Below are 24,403 nucleotides of genomic sequence, written 5' to 3'. Positions count from 1 at the left end.
AGTTATGAGCCCTGTTACAGGTTTTGCACCCAGGCCCATGAGCCTTTAGCTACGCCCCTGATTCAACCCATGCAGTTTGGGCGACCCATGTCCATGTGTCCTATTAGGACATATTCATCTGAACAAACATCATACATTTTCGGAAGTATGAGTTGCTTTTAATTATCTTCAGTAATGAGGGTTGATCCACATGATTTTCAGAAGTTGGATCCATGGTGATCACATGCTTACTAGATCTGCTTCATTCTGAAATTAGGCAGTGTAGTTGAGACCTCCCCTTTATACCTGCTCTTGTAGAAATAAATGTAGGTAAACAACTACTTAAATTGTAGGATCCTGGGGGTCCCCACTGATCAGCATAACAAAGGGGCTTCTGCACCTCATTGTTTTTCCAGTCACAGCACTGAACACAGATGGGGTCGTGCCTGGTACTGCCTATTAACAGACCTGAGCTGCAGTACCAAGCCCAGCCACATTTATATGTATGGCAGTCTGTCTGGATAAACAATGATGAGCGCTTATGCAGTGTTGATTGATCAAAGTCTCTAGAGTCGGAAGGAGGTAACAATATCCCATCAGTGTTCTCTCTTAAGTGTATACTCAGAAAGTATGCTGAAGTTAACAAGTCCAATAAGAGTAGTACGTGTATGTAGGGTTTGGAAATGTTAAGCCTATAATTTCCAGACTGCTTAACTTAAAAGGAAAAGTATGCTCCATTAGTCTGTTTGTTTTCTGGGTGACAAGATTTGGTGATCATCATCTTTCCACTACATCTGCTATCCAGCCATTAACTGATCATTTCAATTCCGAGGTGATAATTTTTGGTAAAGAACATCATTTTGAGCTGCGACCAACTGTGATTCTGATCTTAGCCTCATCTTCACTGTCACACTGTGTATACAGACACCTTAAATTGCAACTTAAAGGCAAATGATATCTGATAAAGCCAACACAATAGAAACACAAGTATCACACTGAGATACTACCGACAGTTTAAAAGGACACTAATAATAATAAAGTTTTAATTGCACATTTCGGCCCTCGATTAACAAGAGAGCTGGCGGTTTTATGTTCTGCAGGGCTCTTCCTGCGGTTGTTTGCTGTAGCAGATCTTTTTTTTTCCATTTTTGTTGTAAATACCTTTGAGGAAAGCATATTAGGGCTTGTTCTAGCACTTTCTATAAAATCTTATGCAGAGACGAACACAAGCAGCAAATTGGATTTTTACTGGGTTACATAGAAAATACATTTTACTTTATTTGTGTATCTCCTCCTGGGTCATAGATTGCAGTATTAAAGCCATCAGATTCAACATCAAGGCAATAAAAACTGGTAATCAAATTACATTTAAGATATTTTTCCCTGTAAAAAGGGGATGTTTTACACATTTTTATATTTTCATGTTATATTTAATAAATCTGCAGATATTTTGATGTGAACATTAACAGTATACAGTGTCCTGCTCTTCAGGCTTATTGGCACAGAATTCTTAAGCTCTTAGTGCTTATGTGACAAAGTTAATAAGGCTGCTCTCATCATTCTGTGCTAAATTTACATGGCAATTAATGGATAAGGTGCCCAAGACTGATTAAGTGGAAGTGAGTGTCAGAAACAAGGAGAGTGGCTTGTAATAATTAATGGCTCTAAACTCTGACTTTGCACTTAGCTTGGTGAAAAAGTTCAATATTTGCACAAGGATTTAAAAGTTGCTCTATATTAATTAACTTTTAATTGACAAGTGACTTTCACAATTTTTGTATTATATTAAGTTTATATTGTATGAACTTTTTGTGACTCAGACTTGATGTAATGTGTGTATCTAAAGACCCATTTACACAGGACGAGTGTCGGGCAAACGATGCCCGACACTCGTCCCTGTGTTTCCTCGCTCCCATGCTCCTGCATGGGAGCTAGCAGAGTTGGCTCACACACGGAGTGGCCAGCAGGGAGACAGGGCAGTGCAGAAGATTTCTCCTCTCTTGCTCCCCCGCCCCTCTACATTCACATAACACAGCGGCCATTGGCTACTAAACGGTCACTGTTTAAACTGCATGATGAGCTTCATCACTCATCTTTTATGCTGCATAAAAGATGAGTGATGAAGCTCATCACTCATCGTGCAGTTTAAACAGCCACTGTTCAGTAGTGAATGGCCGCTGTGTTATGTGAATGGAGAGGGGCGGGGGAGCGAGAGGAGAGAACTCTCCTGCACTGCCCCACCCCCCTGCTGGCCGCTCCGTGACCCACCCAGCTCTGCTAGCTCCCATGCAGGAGCATGGGATCGTGGAGACACAGGGACACTCGATGCCCGACACTCGTCCTGTGTAAATGAACCTTAAGTCATACAAGACAAACTACTAACGACCACTTGTCCGTTAGTATGTGTGTGGGTGCTTCCCATGCTCCACCCCTGATCGCATGCTTTTGACATCATCACTGGTCCTACAGCATGAAACATGCAGAGCATGACAGCAGCCGTGTGCTCACAGGACCTTTGATGATGATGTCACCGTCATGTGATAAGCCACTGGCACTTAGCCCCCTGATCACATGGCGATAATGCCATCGCAGGTCCTAAAGCATATATAAAACACAGACCCTGCCAGCAGCCGTGTGCTCATAGGACCAGTCATGATGTCACCATCATGTGATCAGTCACCTGTGTGGCAGGGGTCACATGTCGTGTAGCAGAGCTATGTCTGTGACTTGCAGGTAATGTAGCATAGCTGTGTCTGTGAGGTGTATGGCATGTAGCATAGTTGTGTGTGTTCGCCACACGCCCATGTACCAGAACTGTGTCTGGGGCGTGCATGCAGCAGAGCTGTGTCATGCATTGCGCCACCAGAAACACTGGTACTATAATTTCCTAATAATTACTAGTATACATATATACATTTATGTGAAAGTCTTGAACATTGAATAGATTTCCAAGCTATCTTACTACCACATCCTAAGGGCGGCCACCCACTGGCGATTTTTTTTTCTTTGCGTTTTGCGTTTTTCCTGCAGAGCAATTAGAATTGAATGTACTCCTGTCCACTGGCGTTTTGCGTTGCGTTGCGTTGCGTTTTTTAACATAGGAACTGTCAGTTGCATATGTGTCCTTATTTTTCTCCTAATGCACCCATGAAAGTCAATGGAAATTAACGGAAAAGCCGCGAAAACGCGGCGTTTTTCACGCACGAAAATCGCAAACGCCAGTGGGTGGGCGCCCTTATACTGATTTACATCAACTTTTGAATACAACTACACTGATAGTAATTTTAACTTCATCCCAGATATTCATATCATCCACCTTCCTGCTAATATAAAACCCTTTTGCAGTTCAGTATTGTACCTTTGAGCCATATCGTTGAGTCTCAGCACACAACACAAGAATTTGGAGTGACACATCTGTTATATATGCAAGGCATGCATAAACTTGGAGTTTATACTTTAAAGGGGTTGTCCACTTTGAAAAACTCCTTTTTGTTAGAAGGGTATCTTGACTATAATATGACTGCTTGCTGCACCCCCAGTGAACAGTTGAGGCATCTACAAGCAAATGTTAAAATCCCTTGAAGCACCAGTGCAGGCAAAGGAGCATTGCAGATTTCCAACTAAAATCAGCAGATTATGTGCTGGACCTTCTGGAGATGCTCTTTGTAGCTACTCTCATCTCTGGCTATCAAGTGACTTTCCTAGGTTAACTCCTAGAGTTCCTTTAAAGAGTACTTGAAAATGGATTTCCTAAACCACATAAATGTCATAGCATCATAAGCTGGCACAACCCCCAACTTGTGAAGCCAAATACTTGGAACTCCATCTTCCTTCACAGAGCTGTGGTTACCCAACCAAGACTTACATTTCCCCTCTACTGTTATTTGATTCCTTTTTTCCTTAATCTCTTCACCTAAGTAAGAACTTCCAAGTCTCTTTTCCCCTTTAAAAGATCTTTGTGTGTCATGTAAATCCTGCAAATAAAATAAAGCTTGCCGGTATAAAATGTTTACTTGAGTCTGTTTACTATTTTTTAGGCAACTAAGAGTTATGTATATTATGTTATTCTGTGTTTTCAGATATCGGAGTTTGAAACATTTCAACTATGATGTTTGTCAGAGTTGTTTCTTTTCTGGAAGAACTGCAAAAGGTCACAAGATGCATCATCCAATGGTGGAGTATTGCATACCGGTAAATACTGTAACATTTATAAACACGCTTTGTGAATCATAAGGCTCTTCCACATCACTAAAGTTTCAGGAAAACCAGTGAAGGATAAAAAAAAGTCATTCTAATGATCTAATGACCTTTATGCCTGTTGATGCGTACTATCAGCAGTGCCATAACTGCTTACCAACTGGTTCACTTAGTTTTAGAATACCCACATTTTTCCAGTTTTTATGGATATTTACACAGTTTAACATCTCAAATGTACTTTGAAATGAAAGCATAGAACAAATAAATTACGATTAATACAAATATTATTAATATTAAATACCTTTGTTTAACCAAATTAAATCTAGATTTTTACTCTTCAAAGCAGCCCCCTCTGGCTGATAGAACAGCTTTACTCAATCAAGGCATTCTTTCTACTGTTGCATTCAGATGTTGTACAGACCTTTCTTCCCAACACTACTGAAGATGTTCCCATAAATGTGCTGTACTTGTAGGTTTCTTGGCTTTCACCCTTCTGTCTATTTCATCCCAAAAAAGCTCAGTGGTGTATAAGTCTGGAAAACTGTGCAGGCCATTTCATTTTTTTCCGCCTACTGGTTTCTTCTTTTCTTCTTAAGTAGTTCTGACATAGCCTAGAAGTATGTTTTGGATCATTGTTTTGCTGTAATGTCAACCCCTGACCAACTAGGCATACACCATAGGATATTGCATGGCATATCAAAATTCTGTAGCAGCCCTGTTTATCCAGTGTGCCAGTCACCCTGTGCGGGTTGCTAAATCTAGATCCAGTAGAAGAGCCCCAGACCATCATGCTTCCTTCTCTACGTTTGACAGTTGGTGTCACACACTTAAGAACCATCCTTCCACCTACTTGATGGCATACAAAACCCCTGCTTGGATGTACCAAAGATGTCAAATTTTGATTCATCAGTCTATCAGACCTTCTCCCCCTCTTCAGTAGTCCACTGGAGGTGATGCTTGGCCCATGCAAGTCTATTTTGCAGTCTTAGCAGTGGTTTCTTGCTGATACTCTTCCTGTCACACCTGCAGATTGAAGTCTTCTTTTCACAGTCTAAATGGAACTTTGTTTATTTGTTGCTGCATTAAGCTGTGCTGGAAGACTTTGTGCTATGAGGTGCCAACAATGCAAACTGCTGACTAGCAAAAACTTGTAGTCTGATTTAGCAGTGGCCTTTGGTCTGCCAGACCTCTTCCTGTCAGAGTTTCCTCCACTTTCCAAGTGCCTTTTGATAGTATAGGAAATTATACTGACCACCACCTTGGCTTTCTTGGCAATTTATCTGTAGGGCAGACCTACACTTCTAAGGGTTAGAATTGTCTGTCTGTCAGCTTTGGTTAGTTGCCTTTTTCTTGTCATTATGCTATCGGTGTGCACTGTCCTGAAGAGCAGAACTGTCCAAATCCTGCTCCAGAGGGTGCTGTAATGTAGTCTGTTCCAACACTGGTTATATATAATCAGAGGGGTTAATAATAATCTACTAAAATCGACACACCTGTAGGAATAGTTTGCATGCAATTTTAAACCATAATATGCTTTCTGTGCTGCAGAGCAGCTGTCCTTGATGCGCTCCTTGAAAAATGCCCTTTGGAAAAAATAAAAAATTCAGTCAATTGTCGCGTTTCAGGTTGAAATTTCACAATATCTTTTTGTTTTTAACGTACTTTGGTACCTTTGAACCATTTCACGTGTTTTGCTGGTCTTTAACTGTCTTAATGTCAAAGATAACTGGAAGGAGGGTGAGGTGTTCTAAAACTTTTGGCTCCCGGTAGTGTATGTTCCAACTTGTGCCCAAGTGGGAACAACTTAAAAAACATTAGGAAATGCAAAGTGAATGATAACATCCATCAGTCTGTAGAGAAATTAAAGGGGACTTTGCAATCTTAACTCTGCATTTTTCGGTTCACTTGGAAGTTAAACGTGAGTTGTTATATTTTGCATTAATGAACCCTAATCTAGCGTACAGTACTTACACAGATTCATAATGCATCAGCGTATAGTCACTCAGAAGTCTTTTGTATTTCTTGTCTATTCTCCTCATGACTTGACTATTCTTTTCTTCACTCCACTTAAATCAGAACTTTTCATTCCCCAGTGTGATCTGGAATTGATTTGCACAACACTTAACAGATGTGTATGTCATACTTGAACAAGCTGGCATCAGTGTCTGTCTCTGGCAGTTTTGAAAAATATCCTACTGTCTCAAAATCCCTTTTCTGCATTGTCTTACCTCACTGCAAGAGATTTGAGATCTTTTATTTATTGTTGCATCATGCAGGTAAAAATTAGCCATGGTCTCTTGATCATCAAGTGCTGATTCCTTGGTAAATGTGCATAAGTAATCCGTGCTGACAGTTGTATAAGATTTGCTTTATAGGCATTGTGTTACATATCCAAGATCAGGTTTTTCATGTTGTACTTAATGTTTCAAAGCAACCCTAGAGAAATAAAGATGGCCAAATCACTTCTCCAACTACTTGATGCACGCTGTGCATAGTATTCATGAGTAGTCTAAGACATCATACGCTGATCTGACTGGCCAGTACTGCTGATGAGGGCAGCGCTGGTCAATCAAAACTGGTATAGTGTCTTAGGCTAATGATACATACTAATGCACAACATCTATCAAGTGGTCAGAGAAGCTGTTATGGCAATCTTTGTTCCTCCAGGCCGGCAGGTTGTTTTAAGTTAAGGTCCAGTATGCAAAAAGACAATACTTCCTTGTGTAGTCCATAGGTATTCATAGCTAACCTCTAATTGGCTTACAGGTGTAATTGTATTAATGACCTTAAGCAAAGTTGGGTTGTCCAATCCCTGCAATAACGCAACTGTAAAGGCCCATTTAGACGGGACGAATTTTGGGCAAACGATGCCCAACACTTGTCCCTGCATACACTCACTCCCGTGTTGTTGCACGGAAGCTAGTATCGCTGGCCCGCTCACAGAGCGGCCAGCAGGGGGGCAGGAAGGCTGCAGCAGATTTCACTACTCACTCTCACCCACCCCTCTCCATCACCTTAACATAGCAGTCGTTTAATACCGAACGGCTGCTATTTACACTGAATGATCATCGTTCAGCTCATCGTCCATCAATCATGCTGCATAAATGATGAACGATGATTTTTCAGTGTAAATAGCAGTCGTTCAGTACTGAATGACCGCTATGTTAGGTCAATGGAGAGGGGCAGGGGAGAGAAATCTTCTCCAGCCCCCCCCGCTGTGAGCCAGCGATACTAGCTACCATGCAGCAGCACAAGAGCGAGTATGTGCGGGGACGAGTGTCGGGCATCATTCGCCCGACATTCGTCCCATCTAAATGGACCTTATTACCTTGTGGGGCAATCCATGTCAGAATTTACAGTTTACACTTTCTAAGATTTATTGTTATATTTGGTGGAAGTGACATGTCATGTGTATAGTGAACATGGATACCACTAAAAAATAAAAATTGAACAGTTTGCTGCCTGATGGGTTCTAATAGAATATGTGGCAGACTAAGAAATGAACCCACCAAAAACACAGGCACACACCACAATAATGAACACAATATTTGTCATACACAGTGGATATGGATCCACTCAACCACACACTGGTTTGGCTTTTGGCCAGATCCTGAGGTGACACTTGAAGTACCTCAATCTTCACTCGTTAAGCCCATCAATTGAGGTGGGGGCTATGCTGTGGGGTCCCTAAGCCATTTTTCAGGAAGCCTAGTATGGTACCTGAGTGCCAAATGTGTAGTCAAACAGTCTAGGTTGGTGCAGGCATTACACTCAGCATGGAGAACAAGTTAGAGATTGGATCTCGGAGCGCAGGTTCAGCATAGTAAAACAGGCCAAACGTTAACAAATAAAAGCGTAGTCAGAATAACAAGCCACGGTCAGGATCAAGACAAGAACATAGTCAGAATAGCCAAGGAAAAGTCAGGAAACCACAGAATCACAATAAACTTGCCAGCACCTTGAGCAGACCAAAATGACCACAATACTTAGACCTTTTAAGAGGACAGCTGTGAGCGCACACAGGCCCTGTGGTTGACAAATACAGACAATGTAAACATCGGGGATTGGCAACTGCTAGGAAGAGGAGAACCATGGCCGCCAGGAGAGGTAAGTCGGTGGCCACATATTGTAACAACCTTTTTTGATACAACGAAAAGCATCAAGCATTATGTCATATGCACTTTAGCAAAACCTTATTGGGGTTAATAATTGAGGGTATCGGCACTTTATTTGCAGTATCTGATGGTTGACAATTTTCTCTTTTAATTTTTTTTGAATGTCTATGTCTTTGGGTTCACTTATACGGGCGTATGTCACCTGCTTATTACAAGTGTATTTTTCATACACGTAATTCACAGTGCTAAAAGCACATTCATTTTTATTACGCCACTCATGCATGCGTTTTTTTTCATGTGCATATTCCGTGCGCGAAAAAAGAAACATAATTTCTTATTTTGGTGTGTATTACACAACTGATACAGACCAATATAGGCTATGGAGATTTAACATGCACAGCAAATATACATGTATATATGTGTATTGGCTGTGTACTGCCTATTTTATGTGCATGAAAAATACACACTTAATACGTGGGACACATACGCCCCTGTGAGTGATCCCTATCTTGTATACCTTAGCTTTTCTTTAGTGTTAGTAAAGGTCCATTATTGTGGTGTGCATGTATCTTTTTGGTGGGTCTTTGTTTACCACTTAAAATATGTTTATGAGAGAGTCTTAAAAATAAACTGCTCCAAGGACACCACGGAAATTGCATAAAAAAGCCACATAAATCCAGTCTCACACGACTGGATTTTCATTGCGGGATCCACGTCCGTGTTCACAAAGATGATCCGCAGCAAACAGCATGCATTAAAAGGCATGTACTTTCGCTTTTAACTTCACACTTTCGTAAACGAATTGTTGTTTCCGCAAGCGAAGGAAAAATCGTAGCATGCTCTATTTTGCTGTGGACTGTCTCCATTGAAGTCAGTAGAGGCTATGCGACCCTCAGGCTGTCCGCAATAGACATTGCGGATAGGCCACAGGTATCCGCGTCATTGCCTAGTGACGGCACTGGAAATACAAATATATATATTTTAAAATCTCCACTGCGGATGACCAACGGCGAGCGTCTGCTGTCATCCACAGTAAAGAAATTACAGGTATGCTGGGTCGCCGGATTCACAATTTTGAAAATTTGATCGGATGACTTTTCACCCAGGTGTAGTTTTCCAGGATTAAAAAGATGCATCAAAATGCGCTCATTTATATCCTATCTATTAGCCGCACTTCCCTAATTAAGATGAAAACATCACATGTGATGTAGGTGTGGTGACACTGGAATCGTTGGCTGTGCAACATATGTTATGACTAGAGATGAGCGAGCATACTCACTAAGGCAAACTACTCGAGCGAGTAGTGCCTTATGCGAGTACCTGCCCACTCGTCTCTAAAGATTCGGGTGCCAGCGGGGAGCGGTGGGGGAGAGCGGGGAGGAATGTGGGGGGGGGGGGGAATCTCTCTCTCACTCTCTCCCCCCGCTTGCCCCTGCTCACTCCCGCAACTTACCGCTCTCCCCCGCCGACACCCGAATCTTTAGAGACGAGTGGGCAGGTACTCGCATAAGGCACTACTCGCTCGAGTAGTTTGCCTTAGCGAGTATGCTCGCTCATCTCTAGTTTTGACCAAATTCATGATGTAGCCCTAGATAGTAGGTTCCATTTTGCTAAATTCCCTCATCTTACCATTGATGGTCTAAATAAGCAGTTTGAATAACATTGTCATGATCAGATGCTGGTTCGGAGCCTCTTGTTTGGACCAGTACGGGCCGGTAGCATGGTCAGGGGGAAGCCAGAGGTCGGTATATGGGTAGTTTCAGTTGCTGTACAAGGAGTAGACAGGTAGTGTAGTCAGGGGAAGCCAGAGGTTGGTACACAAGTCTATGCATTTGCAGTATTGAGGAGCAGGCAGGTGGTGGAGCATAACTACAGGCTTGGGATCACAATAATCACATAAGGATAAGAGGTGCTAGACCAGGTTATATAGGGTGTGCAATCAGGGAAACAGGGACTGGATAAGAGTTGGGAACAAAGAACAAGAACAAGGGTTAGCAGGGAAGCTTGTCAGAGGGCTGGATAGTTCAACAGGTAGAGCTGCCGCCTGGAACACAGGAGCTTCTGGGTTTGAGCCCTGACAAACATCCTTTGAGGATTTATTCATGCCTAAGTAGTAGAGTTAACCACATTCTTCATTTTTTGACATTCATACAGGTTTAGATAAGATTACTTGTTCCTTGTGGAATAGGTTATGGCTTTTAACAGATCTTTCTTTACTTGGACAACCAGTTCAACACTGATTCCGGCATCTTCTCTTTATGATCCATACATGAACACTTTGTTTTTAATATTCAGTGGTCCTTGTCATATCACTTATTATGTTGTTTTTGGACCATTAGATTTTGAGTGCTTTGTGCACCAAACATGAGATGAAACATCTACTGAACGTTGCGTCTTTTATGCTCTACTTAACTTCTTCGCAGCTGAGTTTTTCCAAAATTCCCAGAAGGGCACAGGACTCTAAATTCCTTTCAAGATGCCGTATTTTTATAATAGTATTAAAGAAAAGATATACATTTGCAAAACGATTGCTTTAAGGCAAGACAGACTACTGACGACTTATTTCATCATTTAGCAGCTTGGAAGAAGCACTTAGCACTCTTAAGTGGAAATGATTTTCTTTGTCTGTAAGTGAAGAGATTTTGTCTAACAGTTCTTAGGGCTAAAATGGAACTTTTCAACCTTACTAAAATACACTTATTTTGTTGTTACGCTTCAAATCCTCTTGAGGCCATGCTTGATGCTTGTCTCCCAGAGGATCTATCTGTAGTGGCTGTAATTACTGTTGATGTGTTATTTGTACAGTGACGCTAACTAATATTGTATTCCCCCAGAAGACAGGCATATCGTGATAGGCAACTTGTCAGAAACTGTTAGTATAATCACTGCTTTATTTCATAGTCAGGAATACTTTATACATAATAAATGATACTGCCAAAGCGCTTTTCAGATGACTTGCAGTTAATAAATATCATTGTGTCCCCCATTTACAGAACACACACTTATTTCAGAAGGAAAACTGCTTACACTACACAATATGCGTTATCTTCCTTTATGAATACCTTCATCACAACTGCTGTGTGGTGATATTGTCGTGTAATGAAGGGGCATCATAGAAATGCATTAAAGGTGTTTTCACATCTGCACTAGAATCTGTAACGCTTTTTCTTCCGGTAAAATACCGGACAATTGAGCAAAAACTGAACGGACTCATTATAGTCAATGGGATCTATTCTGCGCTGTTTGGTTCCTTCATAAGAAGGAGCCATTCAGCCAATGCTTCCCAACAAATACTGTGCGACTTGGTGGTTTCACATCTGTGTAACCCAATACATCTAATAGGAAAGAAGAAGCGGCAGCATCCGGGTTTGCAAAAATAGAAAATATCCTTTATTCTCCCATGACAGCAAAACAGACAACAACGTTTCGACCTGGTGGTCTTTGTCAAGCTTGACAAAGACCACCAGGTCGAAACGTTGCTGTCTGTTTTGCTGTCATGGGAGAATAAAGGATATTTTCTATTTTTGACAAAGACCACCAGGTCGAAACGTTGCTGTCTGTTTTGCTGTCATGGGAGAATAAAGGATATTTTCTATTTTTGCAAACCCGGATGCTGCCGATTTTTCTTTCCTTCTGGATTATATTTGGGGAATATGTTCAGATTCCAAGCGGCTTCTGCAACCTGAAGGTCCTGCCACTGATGTGGAGAAAAGTGGTGCTGCTGGCGATCTATTAGCCAATATATCTGATATTCATCAGCCCAGAAAAATTGCAGTTGTGTAAGAGTAGTAGAGTGCTTTAAATTCTTAAACGCCAATGGATTTTGACATGATCTCCCATGAATGGTGGTGCTTTTCTGATGACAACATTGAAACAAAGTTGTGCAAATGAGGATGCACTGGACAGTTCAATGTTACATTCTTGTACATTCTTTGTAATTGCAAATTATTGTGCTGATCTAGCCTTATAGTTTTTGAATTGTTGCTGCAGGCCGCCTGCAGAAGACCGGGTCAGAGCCTCTGGAAGAATTCTCACAGCGGGATCTGACCCGTGTCCCTGCAGTGACCAGTGTGGCTCTCATCTGCTCCGACGCCTCCGGCTATGTGATGTGCCGACTGCGCAGAGAGGAGCCAGCCCGGCACTACTGACATTTCTGTGCGGGCCTCTGCGAGACCCGCACAGAAATGGAACATGCCGCGATTTGTTTTTTCGTGTGTATTTTCAAATTGCAGCCGTCTGCATAGGATTGCGTTTTGTAATGCAATCCTATGCAGGCGGGCACAGGCGGAAATTCTGCAGGAAATCCCGCCACGGATTTCCGCCCGTGTGCAGGGGGCCTTAAAAGGTTTTCTGGTTCAAAAAAACCATTTTAAATACCAAATTAAGAGAACTTTAATTGAATATGGTAGGGTGTCAGTCATAATAAGAAATACCAGCGCTCTATAGTGTAGTAAGTGTGGGTAAGGTAGGAGTAAGGTTATCTGTAAGAGTTGTGCTGGCGGCACAACCTGTTTGTAAGCCCATCAAAAACAAGCAGCAACTTCCCCAAAACCAGACAAGCAAGAAGACTCCATTAGCCAATACAGCGCAAGAAAAGAAGATGGGTGAAGAAGGTGCCATTCCAGTACCAAAACATGTTGCCTGAATGCATTTTGCATTCTATCCTGGGTCTCCTGTCATAGCGTGCTTACACCTTCAGGACTGGAAGTCAGAAGCCATCTGAAAATCTCATGTAGACTTCAGAAAACACCACAAAAGCAAGAGGCAAACATTACGTTACGAAGAGTTTGTCTACTCTGAAAACATGCCAGAAAAAAGCAGTACGTTTACAGCAGCCATGCAAATCAATGGGGAAAGGAGTTATGATTTTGTCTTTTTAACAAGTACACCTTAAAATGATTTATTTTGTATAGATGCTTTATAAGGTGTTTGTCTCATTTGTACAATTGATCACACATATAATAAGCCTGCTATTTTAAAGGAGATGTCCCGAGGCAGCAAGTGGGTCTATACACTTCTGTATGGCCATAATAATGCACTTTGTAATGTACATTGTGCATTAATTATGAGCCATACAGAAGTTATAAAAAGTTTTATACTTACCTGCTCCGTTGCTGGCGTCCTCGTCTCCATGGTGCCGACTAATTTTCGCCCTCCGATGGCCAAATTAGCCGCGCTTGCGCAGTCCGGGTCTTCTCCTCTTCTCTATGGGGCTCCGTGTAGCTCCGCCCTGTCACGTGCCGATTCCAGCCAATCAGGAGGCTGGAATCGGCAATGGACCGCACAGAAGCCCTGCGGTCCATGAAGACAGAGGATCCCGGCGGCCATCTTCAGCAGGTGAGTATGAAGACGCCGGACCGCCGGGATTCAGGTAAGCGCTGTGCGGGTGGTTTTTTTAACCCCTGCATCGGGGTTGTCTCGCGCCGAACGGGGGGGGGGTTTAAAAAAAAAAAAACCCGTTTCGGCGCGGGACATCTCCTTTAAGCTAAGTGCATATGTTTTCAGCTGAGATTAATAAATAGGTCTCCTTGTACATGGCTGGATTTATTATTAGGTCTGTGACTTGAGCTCTTTTCATGCATGCAAGATTGTTTACTTTAATTGGAAAGATGGAAGAACTGATACAATATTAGGCTTAAATGTGTTTAGATAAATTTGTAGAGTTTAAATCCACTATATACTCTACAGCAGTGATCCCTAACTAGCGGCTCAGGAACCGCATGTGGCTCGCCATGCGAGTCTTGAGTTATGTACTGATGTATTGCCAATGGACTTTATTGCAGACATATCCTAGCCACCAAACAATGCCAGCAACAACTTTGGGCATGACCTCTCACATGGCAAAAGATGGCACTATGGCCCTGCTAAATTGCAACCTATTGTAAGTGAAGGCGGTCGCATTGCAACTTGCAAGTTAATGTGACCCAACAACCGCAAGAAATCTAAACTTGATTAATTTCTTGCAACTGTAGAGTCAAAGCAACATGCAAGTTGCAACGTAACTGCATTTGCTTACATTAAATGGCTCCCGACCATCAATGAAGGTTGAATGTGGCTCACAAAGTACAAAAAGGTCGGGGATCTCTGAACTATACTGTGGTTTGTGGACAAGATTCTGCATGTGACGATGTCTAAAGAGCATCCCTGCTTCATGCATTGCTTACCCTCCAACCCATTTGCCAATGTATCAGTTTTCTATAGAGTGGTACTTTATTTACTGTGCGGCATTTATGAGCTTATCTCTTGTTATAGAGCAAAAAGTTAGATTGGATTAACCATTATACCAACTAGTCTAATTTTTAGGTTGAAAAAAACCCAAAAGGTATAAGCAGGTTTTGTTGCGTTGTAGGTCCATCAGCTCAGATCCCTGCCAATCGGATCTTATCTTTTCAGAAATAATTACATTTCGGTATTTGAAAATCTTCTGTCACATTACCATGAATGTCATTATTGGAAATTTGGGGACTCCAATTCTCACCCTACTGTCGCATTAATATCCGTGACATGGAATCTCTAATATCGAGAGAAGAATGTTGGATACAGTATCTCCAACAAGGACACCTCTCACTTTTCAGGAGGTTTTACGGCTGCTTCAGACAGTGGGGTTGCAAAGTTCTTGACTCTACCGATAGCACCTTCTTGCATGTCAGGCTGTAAAAGCTGATTTCAGGGACTGTGGGAAAGATTTATTAATTTTACATATTAGTCATATATATGGATGTTTTTCACGTTTGAGATTTTATCTATAGAGCCTAATGTAAGTAAACAATGTGCCCATCTGCACAACTTATTTAATAGTTTACATTTTGACAATGCTAGTAGGTTGGTGGTGGGTTCCAGCAGCCGTATATTGTATAATATATCGTTCGTATGTACTTTTCAATTTCCAAAATATTAGAATGGGTTTATGTATTGCCGCTGTGCCCTGCATTCATCTTATAATGTAGGTGAGTGCAATTTTAGGAAAGTTCTGCTTTCAAGTTTTGCTTCCTTTTCTTTAATTTTTGTTCAGTTTTTATGTTGGAAATTGACAATTTGTAGCTTTCCTTCAATTCGTGCACTAGAGTCTGTTTTTTTAACAAGCACTTTTTCAGCAAAAAGTTTTTTTTTGGCAACCTAAGATCTACTAATGAAGCAAAACATCAGTTGGCTCAGGTACATGTTCCTTATCCGTTGATTACTGAATATGTGAAAATAGCAGATAATATACTTCTCATCCAGACACCCTGCTTGTTGGATTGCTCACAATTGCAGCAAGTAAAGAGTTTTTGAAGTTAATGTGTTGGCAAGCTTAAGGATCTCTGATGGCTAGATGCCTGGGTCAGAGAATCTCCAAAAGGTCTTGTAGGGTGGTCTTGGTATGCAGTAATTAATACTTACTAAAATGTGCTGCAAGGAAGGACAACTGGTCACTTAGTAATAGGGTCATTGATGCACCTGGAGAGTGAAGGCTAGCCTGTCTCTTCTGATTCCATTGCTGAAAAGGTTAATTCTGGCTAAAACAGAAATGTGTCAGGACACACAGTGCAAACAGAGAATTTGGGCAGAGAATTAAAGGGGTTGTCCAGGAGTTTTAAAAATGGTTTAATTTTCCAGAAAGAGCACCACTTTTGTCTATGGGCTGTGTCTGCTGTTGCAGCTTGGCACAATTCACGTGGATGGTACTGAGCTTCAATTCCAGACACAACCCATAAGCAAAAATGTTGCTCGTTCTGGGAAGCAGCCTCTTTAATTCTCTGTCTAAATGATCCCTACTTTAGTAGAGTACAGTAGGTATGTTTTTGTCAAGTGCTGATGTGCATTAAAGATTGTATACAAATGTCAGATGGTACAATGCCTTGGCAGCACCACCTACTAAAAAGTAGTTTTCCTAAAATCAATGTCTGACCTTTTAACAGGCCTTGTTATGGTGGTTTCACATCTGTGTTGGGGATTCCAGAGCAGGAAAGGGAAATCCCCACAGGCCAATGGCTCTGTCTCTGGATGAAACTGAACAGTGCTGGATGGGCCCCTTGACTATAATGGGGTCTGTCTGCTTTCTGACCAGATGCCCGGCTTTTGGTAGGAATAAAAAGTGCTACATGCAGTGCTTTTTCTTCCGTCACAGGTGAAACTGGGCTAACATGACTGGGAATATAAGCTAAGACCAGAGTCTTCTCCAGTAGGAAAAGATACCCCTGTATGGACAGTATATGTATAGTGTATAGTACAATTCTGACTGGCTGGATGACAGGCCTTCGAGATGGGTCAAGAGGGGTAAACTTTCTCCTTGTGCAGACCACCTAGTAAGTGTGAAGAGACTGAAAAGGCCATGCAATTGTCCTCTGGGTAATTTGGCATGTAAATGGGGGATGTTAAGTACATTTTATCGTCAAGATCATCCATTTTTTTACTAATGTAGTAAGTGATCCTGATGCCCGCTTCAGTGAGAGCTGCAACCAATTTTATCTATTTTTTTTAAATCTTGTTGCTATATTGCCTTATTCTCTTGCTAAGGGCTCGCTTAGAGTTTACTTGTGTGTCCTTCTGAATATCCAGTAGGTACAGTCCTACTATAGAATAATGACCCAGTTGCGTTGCCACACCTTAAATCTGATATTAAAAGTTCAATAAATCTGGCAGGTATACAATGGAAAATGATTTAAAGATTCAATATTTGCATTCATCTTATCGCCTACCGGGTGCTGTTGCATCTTTGTGCTGCTTCTCTTATACGTTGCAGTTACAGGAGATCAGCATCTGCACATTTGTTTCAGTTTGTATGGAGACACTAATTGTGTTTAAAACAATTAAAGGGATATTCCAGAGTTGGGCAAAATTTTAAATTTCCATATAAATCATCACACTGAATTTTGGTACCTTTCTTTGCCAACATGCACCCCACTGCATTTCCACAATGCTCCATTGCCAGTTACCCACAAGTTAACAACTTTACACACTGTATCGTCATTCCAGAATTTTGAAGACACTGAGCATGCCAACCGGTAAAACAGGTCAAACTAATTGGATACCAATGGAGAACTAAGTGGGGGAGAGGCCACAGATAAAGCCATATCTCTGCAGCTTTGTAAAACAAGTTACAATATAATATTATATTGCAAAATGACATGTTATCGCCTTATGAAACATATAACTTTCACTTTGAATCACCGGAATACTCCTTTAACCCTTTCCAATCCACTGTCTGACGTCTGAAGACATTATGATTTAGGGCTGTACAGCTCCGATGTTGGAAGACGTCCGTCGAGGTTCTCTTACTGTATATTGCAAGCCTCTCTGCTGTCGGAGCCTATCCAACGTGTCACCTTGTGCAGTACCGGCTTTAGCCAGCATATAGCACCGTTCTATAATGGCAGAAAAAGAGTAAGCCCCCTAGGAAAACCACAATACAAATTTGATTTGAAAGGGTTAATAGCATGCATTTGCTAATAATGTGTTTGACTAACATAATACATTCTATTTGGGAGAATAAATCCTTATTTAGTATGTTAGGTCTTAATTACATCTCTGTTTTGTTATATGCTTGCTGTTTTTCTGCCTCCTTGAGATTGGGCAGGTGCCAGAGTTCGTCATTCTGTTTTTTGTCCAGAAGTCAAACTTCAGTGTTAATTATTATGCAGATTTAGTAGAATGCTGTCAATCTGCTAGGCTGGAGGACAACTCCTGCCAAACTTTTGCTACTTAAATTATTCTGTCTTCCAAATCCATCTAGTGCTCTAGGTCCCAAATGATATGATGGAAGATGGCAATAAGCCAATAAACTGAAAAGTCACATCTGTTTTGTATAAATGCCTTTTTCCATCTTTTGCTCTCCAGACAACATCAGGGGAAGATGTCCGAGACTTCACTAAGGTGCTGAAAAACAAGTTCCGTTCAAAGAAGTACTTTGACAAACATCCCAGATTAGGCTACTTACCAGTACAGACAGTGCTTGAAGGAGATAACATGGAGACGTAAGTCAATTGCTAATAGCTGAACATTTGGCTTCTGTTTTGTGGTAACCTTATCCATTAACCTGAAAAAAAACTATTTCTTCCATAAAACCAGCATTTAAACATAAAGGCTGGGTTCACATGGGACAGAATTGCCGCGGAATTTCCATGCAGAATGTCTGCCCGGCAATTCTGCCCGCGGCTCCTAACTCGGGGATTGGACAGCAAAGTGGACGAGATTTTGCAAAACTCTCGACCTCATGCTGCGGCCAATCAGTTGCGGCCAAGCCGTACCAAAAACTGACATGCCGCGCGGAAAACAAAGACGTGGCATGTCAATTCTTTTTTTTTCATTTCTGCAGCGGCCTCTCCTCTCTCCGTGGGGAGAGATGGCTGCAGCGGAGATGCAGGTCTTGAAGCTGCGCTTATCCCACGGAAATCTCACGGTTTTTCGGTGCAGCTAAGCCGCAAGATTTCCGTCCCATGAGAACTCAGGCAAAATGTTCTTACTATCAGTTTGGCTGGACTTCAACATTTTGCCAAGTTTTTTTAAATTTGCAGGATGAGAGTATAATGTGTGTAAGAAATTATAACCCAACCATAAAAAATGCCTAATTTTTTAATAAAATATTTTAATATAAAAGTATTATTATAGTATATATGGAATTTTAATGCATTTTGGTAAAATTATGGGCTCTGTTCAAAACTGTATTAAAGGGGTTTTCTAGTTAAATACTATTGATAACCCATCATTAGGATTGGTCATCAATAGTTGATCTGCCGTGTTCCATCGCTCGGGACCCTGATCGACCAGCTGTGCGGGTGTGTGCTGTCAGCGCCACAGTAACACATAAGTCGGAGCAAAAGCTTCCTCTCCCACCTCTGTGTAGTCACCGGCACTTGTAACTGCAGGCACAGCTCCCATTGATTTCTGGAGAACGGTACTTCCATGTCCATTGCAGTGGCATCACCTGATTAGCGGCTCGGCAATCCCTAGAGGCTACCAGGTGCCGGGGCAAGCTGCTAGTGCAAGCATTGCGAGGTGATAGGAGTGCTGTATTCACTGAAATCATATGCGGATACGCAGCTGATTCTGAGTCAAACTCCGCACCAATAGTGTGAATTTTGACTCTGTTTTGGATGCAGAAATGGTACGGAATTTTCCGTTGCGTACGTTATACAACATTTCCGCCCCATGTGCTCATACCCTTAAAGTAGGTGTTTCATTTTTAATTTTTATGTCTCTGATTAGCTTAAGTGGCAGGAAAATGTTCTGGTTGACCCCAGTTTCAGCTTCCTGTTACTGACAATCATTTCTGCAATGTCTGCAGGGTGGCTTTTAATACTAGAACTCTCTGATTACCACAATCTGATTTCATTATAATTTACATATACCTAAGTTTTATTCACAGTCATTTCCTTGGACACACTTCTGATTTTCTCTGTATTGTTCTACACTGCTATTATCTCCTGGCACAACGAGGCTCTTCTGACCTAGCTTCAAGCTTCGTTGAGCCTCATTGCAATTCCTGGCACATTTATTAAGAAAAAGATTTATTATAGCAGTTATCCTGAATGAGATTGCCTTGGACTGCAAAAAAAAAATGACCAAATGTGCTGCATTACTGCTGCAGGATGTTTTGAGTACATTAGTAGTCTGCCAGGAATCCTGCATTGGAGCTTCTGTTTTTCCCAAGTCTTAATCATTCTCTTGGGCGTAAAAGAGGATTTGGGCTTTTTAACTTTTCTGCTGTCTCTATTATGTCATTAAAGTTTTTCTCTCTTGGTTTCCTCCTTATTCTTTTACAGCCCTATTACACTCATCAGCATGTGGCCTGACCAGTTTGAGTGAGTATAACGTCTATGTCAAGGTTCCCGAGTCCTGATACTTTATTTCATTTAGTATAATATTCCACTCTCAGCGGTTTGTCATAAAGCATTTTTATCTAAATGTACTTTAGAACTTTATTCTTTATTTGTTTTAGTCCTTTGCAGTCTCCTGAACTTTTTGATGATGACACACATTCCAGGATAGAGCAGTATGCCAGCAGGTAAACATATATATATGTTGTACTAGTAGATTTCTTTTTTTGTATTTCAATTATAGTTGGTTTACTTGCAACTAAAGAGCTGACTGCATGAAATGTGTAATTCAATAATAATAAACTTTATTTGTATAGAGCCAACTTATTCCGCAGCGATTTCAAAAGATAAAGGACATAGACGATACAACAATTACATGTAGTGATCATCTATTAGGAATAAGGGGGGGGATGAGCTTACGCACAACATGGAGAAGGTGATGCAGAAGCTAGAGGGGTGAGAGGTGTCCACGGCAGGCAAAGTGAAGAAGTGTGGGGTGATAGATCATAGTCCAGGCGTGATGTGGGAGGGGGAAATGTTGTAGGGGGATTAGTTCAGGAGATTTGGTATGCTTCTTGAAGAGGTGCATTTTCAGGGCATGTCTGACATTCCATGCATCAGGGATTGTCCAGATGTTTTGGGGTAGTGCATTCTAGAAGAGTGGTGCTGCTCTAGAGAGGTCCTATAGGCGAGAGTGTGAGGTTCGGATTGGGGGGGCATTTAGTCTGAGTGATGTTAGCGGAACGGAGTGTGTGGGCTGGGTAACGTATGGACAGAAGGAAAGCGATGTACAGTGGCGCTATGCCATGGAGATCTTTGCGGGTGAGGGTAAGGAGTTTGAATTGAGTTCTATAGTGGATGGGCAGTCAGTGCAGCGACTGGCATAGTGCAGAGGCGTCTGAGATGTGGCTGGATAGGAAGATGAGTCTAGCTGCTGCATTTAATATGGATTGGAGAGGGGAGTGCCTGGTGCGGGGAAGTCTGATTAGCAGTGAGTTGCAATAGTCGAGACGAGAGTGGAAGAGGACATTCATGTTAATATGTTGCCTTGACTAAATCTCAAGAGACTCCATTATATGGACAAGCTACATACAATAGATAAGCTGCATACAATAGAGGATGACCATTAAACACCTGCATGTCATTGAGGTAGTCTGTGATTTGCTATCCCCATTAATAGCTAAAATGAAAAATGCCATGCCCCTTCGTCATAATGCAGATATTTTCATGCAACCCGAATTCTAAAAAAGTTGGAATGCTATGTAAAATGCAAATAAATAGTAATGTAGTACGTTAGGCCGAAAAAATACATTTGTCCATCCAATTCAGCCTATTTTCCACCGAATGTTGATCCAGAGGAAGGCTAAAAATTCCTATGAACTAAAAGACAGTTTTCCCCATTTAAGGGGAAAAAATTCCTTTTTGACTCCAATCTGGCAATTGGAAGAATGTAAAGAAAAAAATAATCTAATAATTTTGAACTCTTACAGCCATATTTTATTCACGATAGAACACATATCAGGAGGTGAAATGGAGACATTTTTCAACTTAATTTTAAAAAAATACCTCATTTAGAAATTGATGGCAGCAACACATCTCAAAAAAATTGGGACAGGGTTAACAAAAGGCTGGAAAAATAAAGTTGTACTTATGAAAAACAGCTGGAGGGTCAATTTTCTTTTAAATACCAATTATGCAAATGAAGCCTTTCCTGACCACAGCTAATAACCCAATGCTATTATCTGCGCTCAGATCCTTTGTTCTCCACTGGGAAACAATGCTATCAGCACTCCCTGTGGAGAGCGACTGATAAAAGTGATCATTAAAATCAAGTCAGCTTGATTTTAAGGATCAGCAAAAAGTGCCCGAAATGCGGGTGCCCTGCGCCTATTTATACGCACCGATTATCGCTAAAACGATTGACGATTATAGAATTTTTAGCAATAATCGTCCAGTATAAATGGGCCTTAAGTCACATTTATTTTAATTTTACTTGGCATCTCAACTTTTTGAAATTGGGGTTGTATATATGTTATGTCTTTGGGTCTTCAAGTTAGATCCAAAGGGATCTTCTAAAGACTCTGAGGTGTGAACTGTCACTTTTAAAGTCTCCATATACACTTTCAAAAGGAGATTACTGTATGAACCAACAAATACACACATAGTCTATAGAGGTCCTAAGAGCCTAGAGGAAATCCGAGGCTTGAAAATTGATGGTGTATCTTCAAGATAGGCCATCAATATCTGATCGGTGGGGGTCCAGTTCTTGAGATCCTCATCAATTAGCTGTTTGAAGGGGCCACGGTGCTCATATGCAGTCGCTGCAATGTTTACATCTGTCCAGCAAACTGGCATTACTCAGAACTCTGTACTTTTAGTGGTGGCTGTTCTGAGTATTCAACTGTTATGCCATTTAAGAGAGGATATGCCATGAAATTTAAAAGCCTCGATAACCCCTTTAAGTTGTGCAAAAATGTGTAACAGATTTAAAAACTCACAAGTTAGATAAAAGTCTTTGATCTGAACATAGTTCTATATATATGATTTGCATCTCTGACAAGATTGTCATCTCCAATTCAGTTTGAGGAAGAGTGAATAGAAGAGGGTGCAGAGGCAGATAATAGCTGGTTTCTACAAAGCTGAAACTCAACACTTATTTACATATTTATTAAGAAGAAAGAAATTTGTTTGCCGTTCATTACCACACAACTGTTGAAGAAGTTTACTTCAAAGCAGAAACACTTGAAATCTAATTTAAATCCAGAGCCTCGGAAAATATCAATGCTGATGAAATAGAATTAAAGGTGTAGATTTTATTGCTTGCAAAGCCACAAATATACTGTAGTATTGTTTTTGAATGCAGAATTTTGTATTAGTTAGTTGTACTACCACAGATACCTTTATAAGGCTGGGTTCAAATATTTGTTTAAAATTTCAATTCCTCTATTCTGCCATGGAACAGAAGAACAAAAAAAAAATCAGCATGCCAGATTTGTCAAATGACAGGAACCATCAGGGCCTGACAGAACCAATTGACTTTAATAGTTTCCATCATGGCTTTCAGCATTTTACTATAATAAATAGTGCAACATTCTGTGATATTTTTTCTTGCATTTATGATGGAAATCATGATGGAAAGCCCTAATGGAAATGGAAACAGAGCCTGAGAAGACATCCCTACTATGAGTTCAGATAATCAACCAGATTCGTAACTTTTTCAATAAAGGACTTGTCTTATGAAGACCACCTCCTTTGTATTCCTCAACTGTTAATGCTGGGGTAAACCACATCTAACTATAATTATATTTCCCCTGTAGTGGGAATGAATGGCTGACCATGCAATGCATGGGTGGGCCAAATTCACCACAATAGGAGCCGTGCCTACAAGACAGCCCATGGCTCACCACACAATGCATGGGTGGGCTGAATCCACCACAGCAGGAGCCACTCTTACAGAATGGCACTTCAGTCTGGCTTACAAAAGAGGTAGACCTTAAGTAGTGAATCCCCTCTATGAAATTTGTATACCATAATAAGGCTTAGGTCAAGAGAGGTGTCGTCTCTCCTTAAGGAGAGCACCCAAAACGTGTGTGGAGAAGTGGTCTGAGAAGACACCTGGGAGGTGAGTGAGGAGACTTATATAGCCATGCACGCTCCTCTGGGTAATTCATGCAAATAAGGAAGTTGGAACAATACCTCTGCAGTTCTACTTATTAGATAGTAGCATTTCTTCAAATCAATGCCAGACTCTTTATACAGGTCTTTATAAAAATGATTGGGAATAGGAAACCAAGCCAGAAAACCATACATAGACAGCTGTTTCAGAGTGTTTGCCCGAAACAGCTGTCTGTGTATGAAGCGTGCATTCTGGGTAATTTATGCACACTGATGAGAGGCAAACACCCTGAAACAGCTGTCTGTGTATGGTTTTCTGGCTTTGTTTCCTCTTCCCAATCATTGTTATAAAGACCTGTATAAAGGGTCTGACATTGATTTGAAGGAATGTTGCCATCCAATAGGTGGCGCTGCAGAGGTATTGTTCAATGTTTCTTATTTGCATACAACAGGGCTTATAAACAGGTGTTGTTTTTATGAGGCAACCTCCTAAATACACTATAGTTTTGACTGTATAGTTAGCCACAAGTGAAAAGGAAGGACTTGCATTTTTAGGCCCACCCTCCCAAAATGAAGCATAAACCCCCAATTGTTTGAATCTGTGTTTAAAAATGCTCTTTAAAATACAACACCATAGTTCATATTCTTAAAGTAGAAATCAATTAAACACCTTATTCAGGGTTTGTGAGGGAAATTCATTTT

At 41.1% G+C, this 24,403-nt stretch overlaps 1 protein-coding gene across 8 annotated transcripts in view; it reads left to right on the top strand.

Annotated features, from left to right (window-relative positions):
- The window catches only part of UTRN (utrophin), a 701,048-nt gene that overhangs the window by 642,684 nt on the left and 33,961 nt on the right, over positions 1-24,403 (top strand). For 6 of the 8 annotated variants that reach the window (XM_066595903.1, XM_066595902.1, XM_066595898.1 and 3 more), the window contains 4 exons: positions 4,059-4,170; positions 18,108-18,244; positions 20,033-20,071; positions 20,209-20,274. In XM_066595903.1, coding sequence (XP_066452000.1) covers positions 4,059-4,170; positions 18,108-18,244; positions 20,033-20,071; positions 20,209-20,274 — 354 coding nt within the window. The remainder of the gene's footprint in view (positions 1-4,058; positions 4,171-18,107; positions 18,245-20,032; positions 20,072-20,208; positions 20,275-24,403) is intronic. The other 2 variants (XM_066595904.1, XM_066595901.1) reach the window with 1 other exon arrangement.

Source organism: Eleutherodactylus coqui, chromosome 3 (genome assembly GCF_035609145.1).
Source record: "Eleutherodactylus coqui strain aEleCoq1 chromosome 3, aEleCoq1.hap1, whole genome shotgun sequence".
In the NCBI taxonomy this organism is placed as follows: domain Eukaryota; kingdom Metazoa; phylum Chordata; class Amphibia; order Anura; family Eleutherodactylidae; genus Eleutherodactylus; species Eleutherodactylus coqui.
The sequence above is the reverse complement of the archived record's forward strand: the minus strand, read 5'-3'. Positions and strand labels throughout refer to the sequence as shown.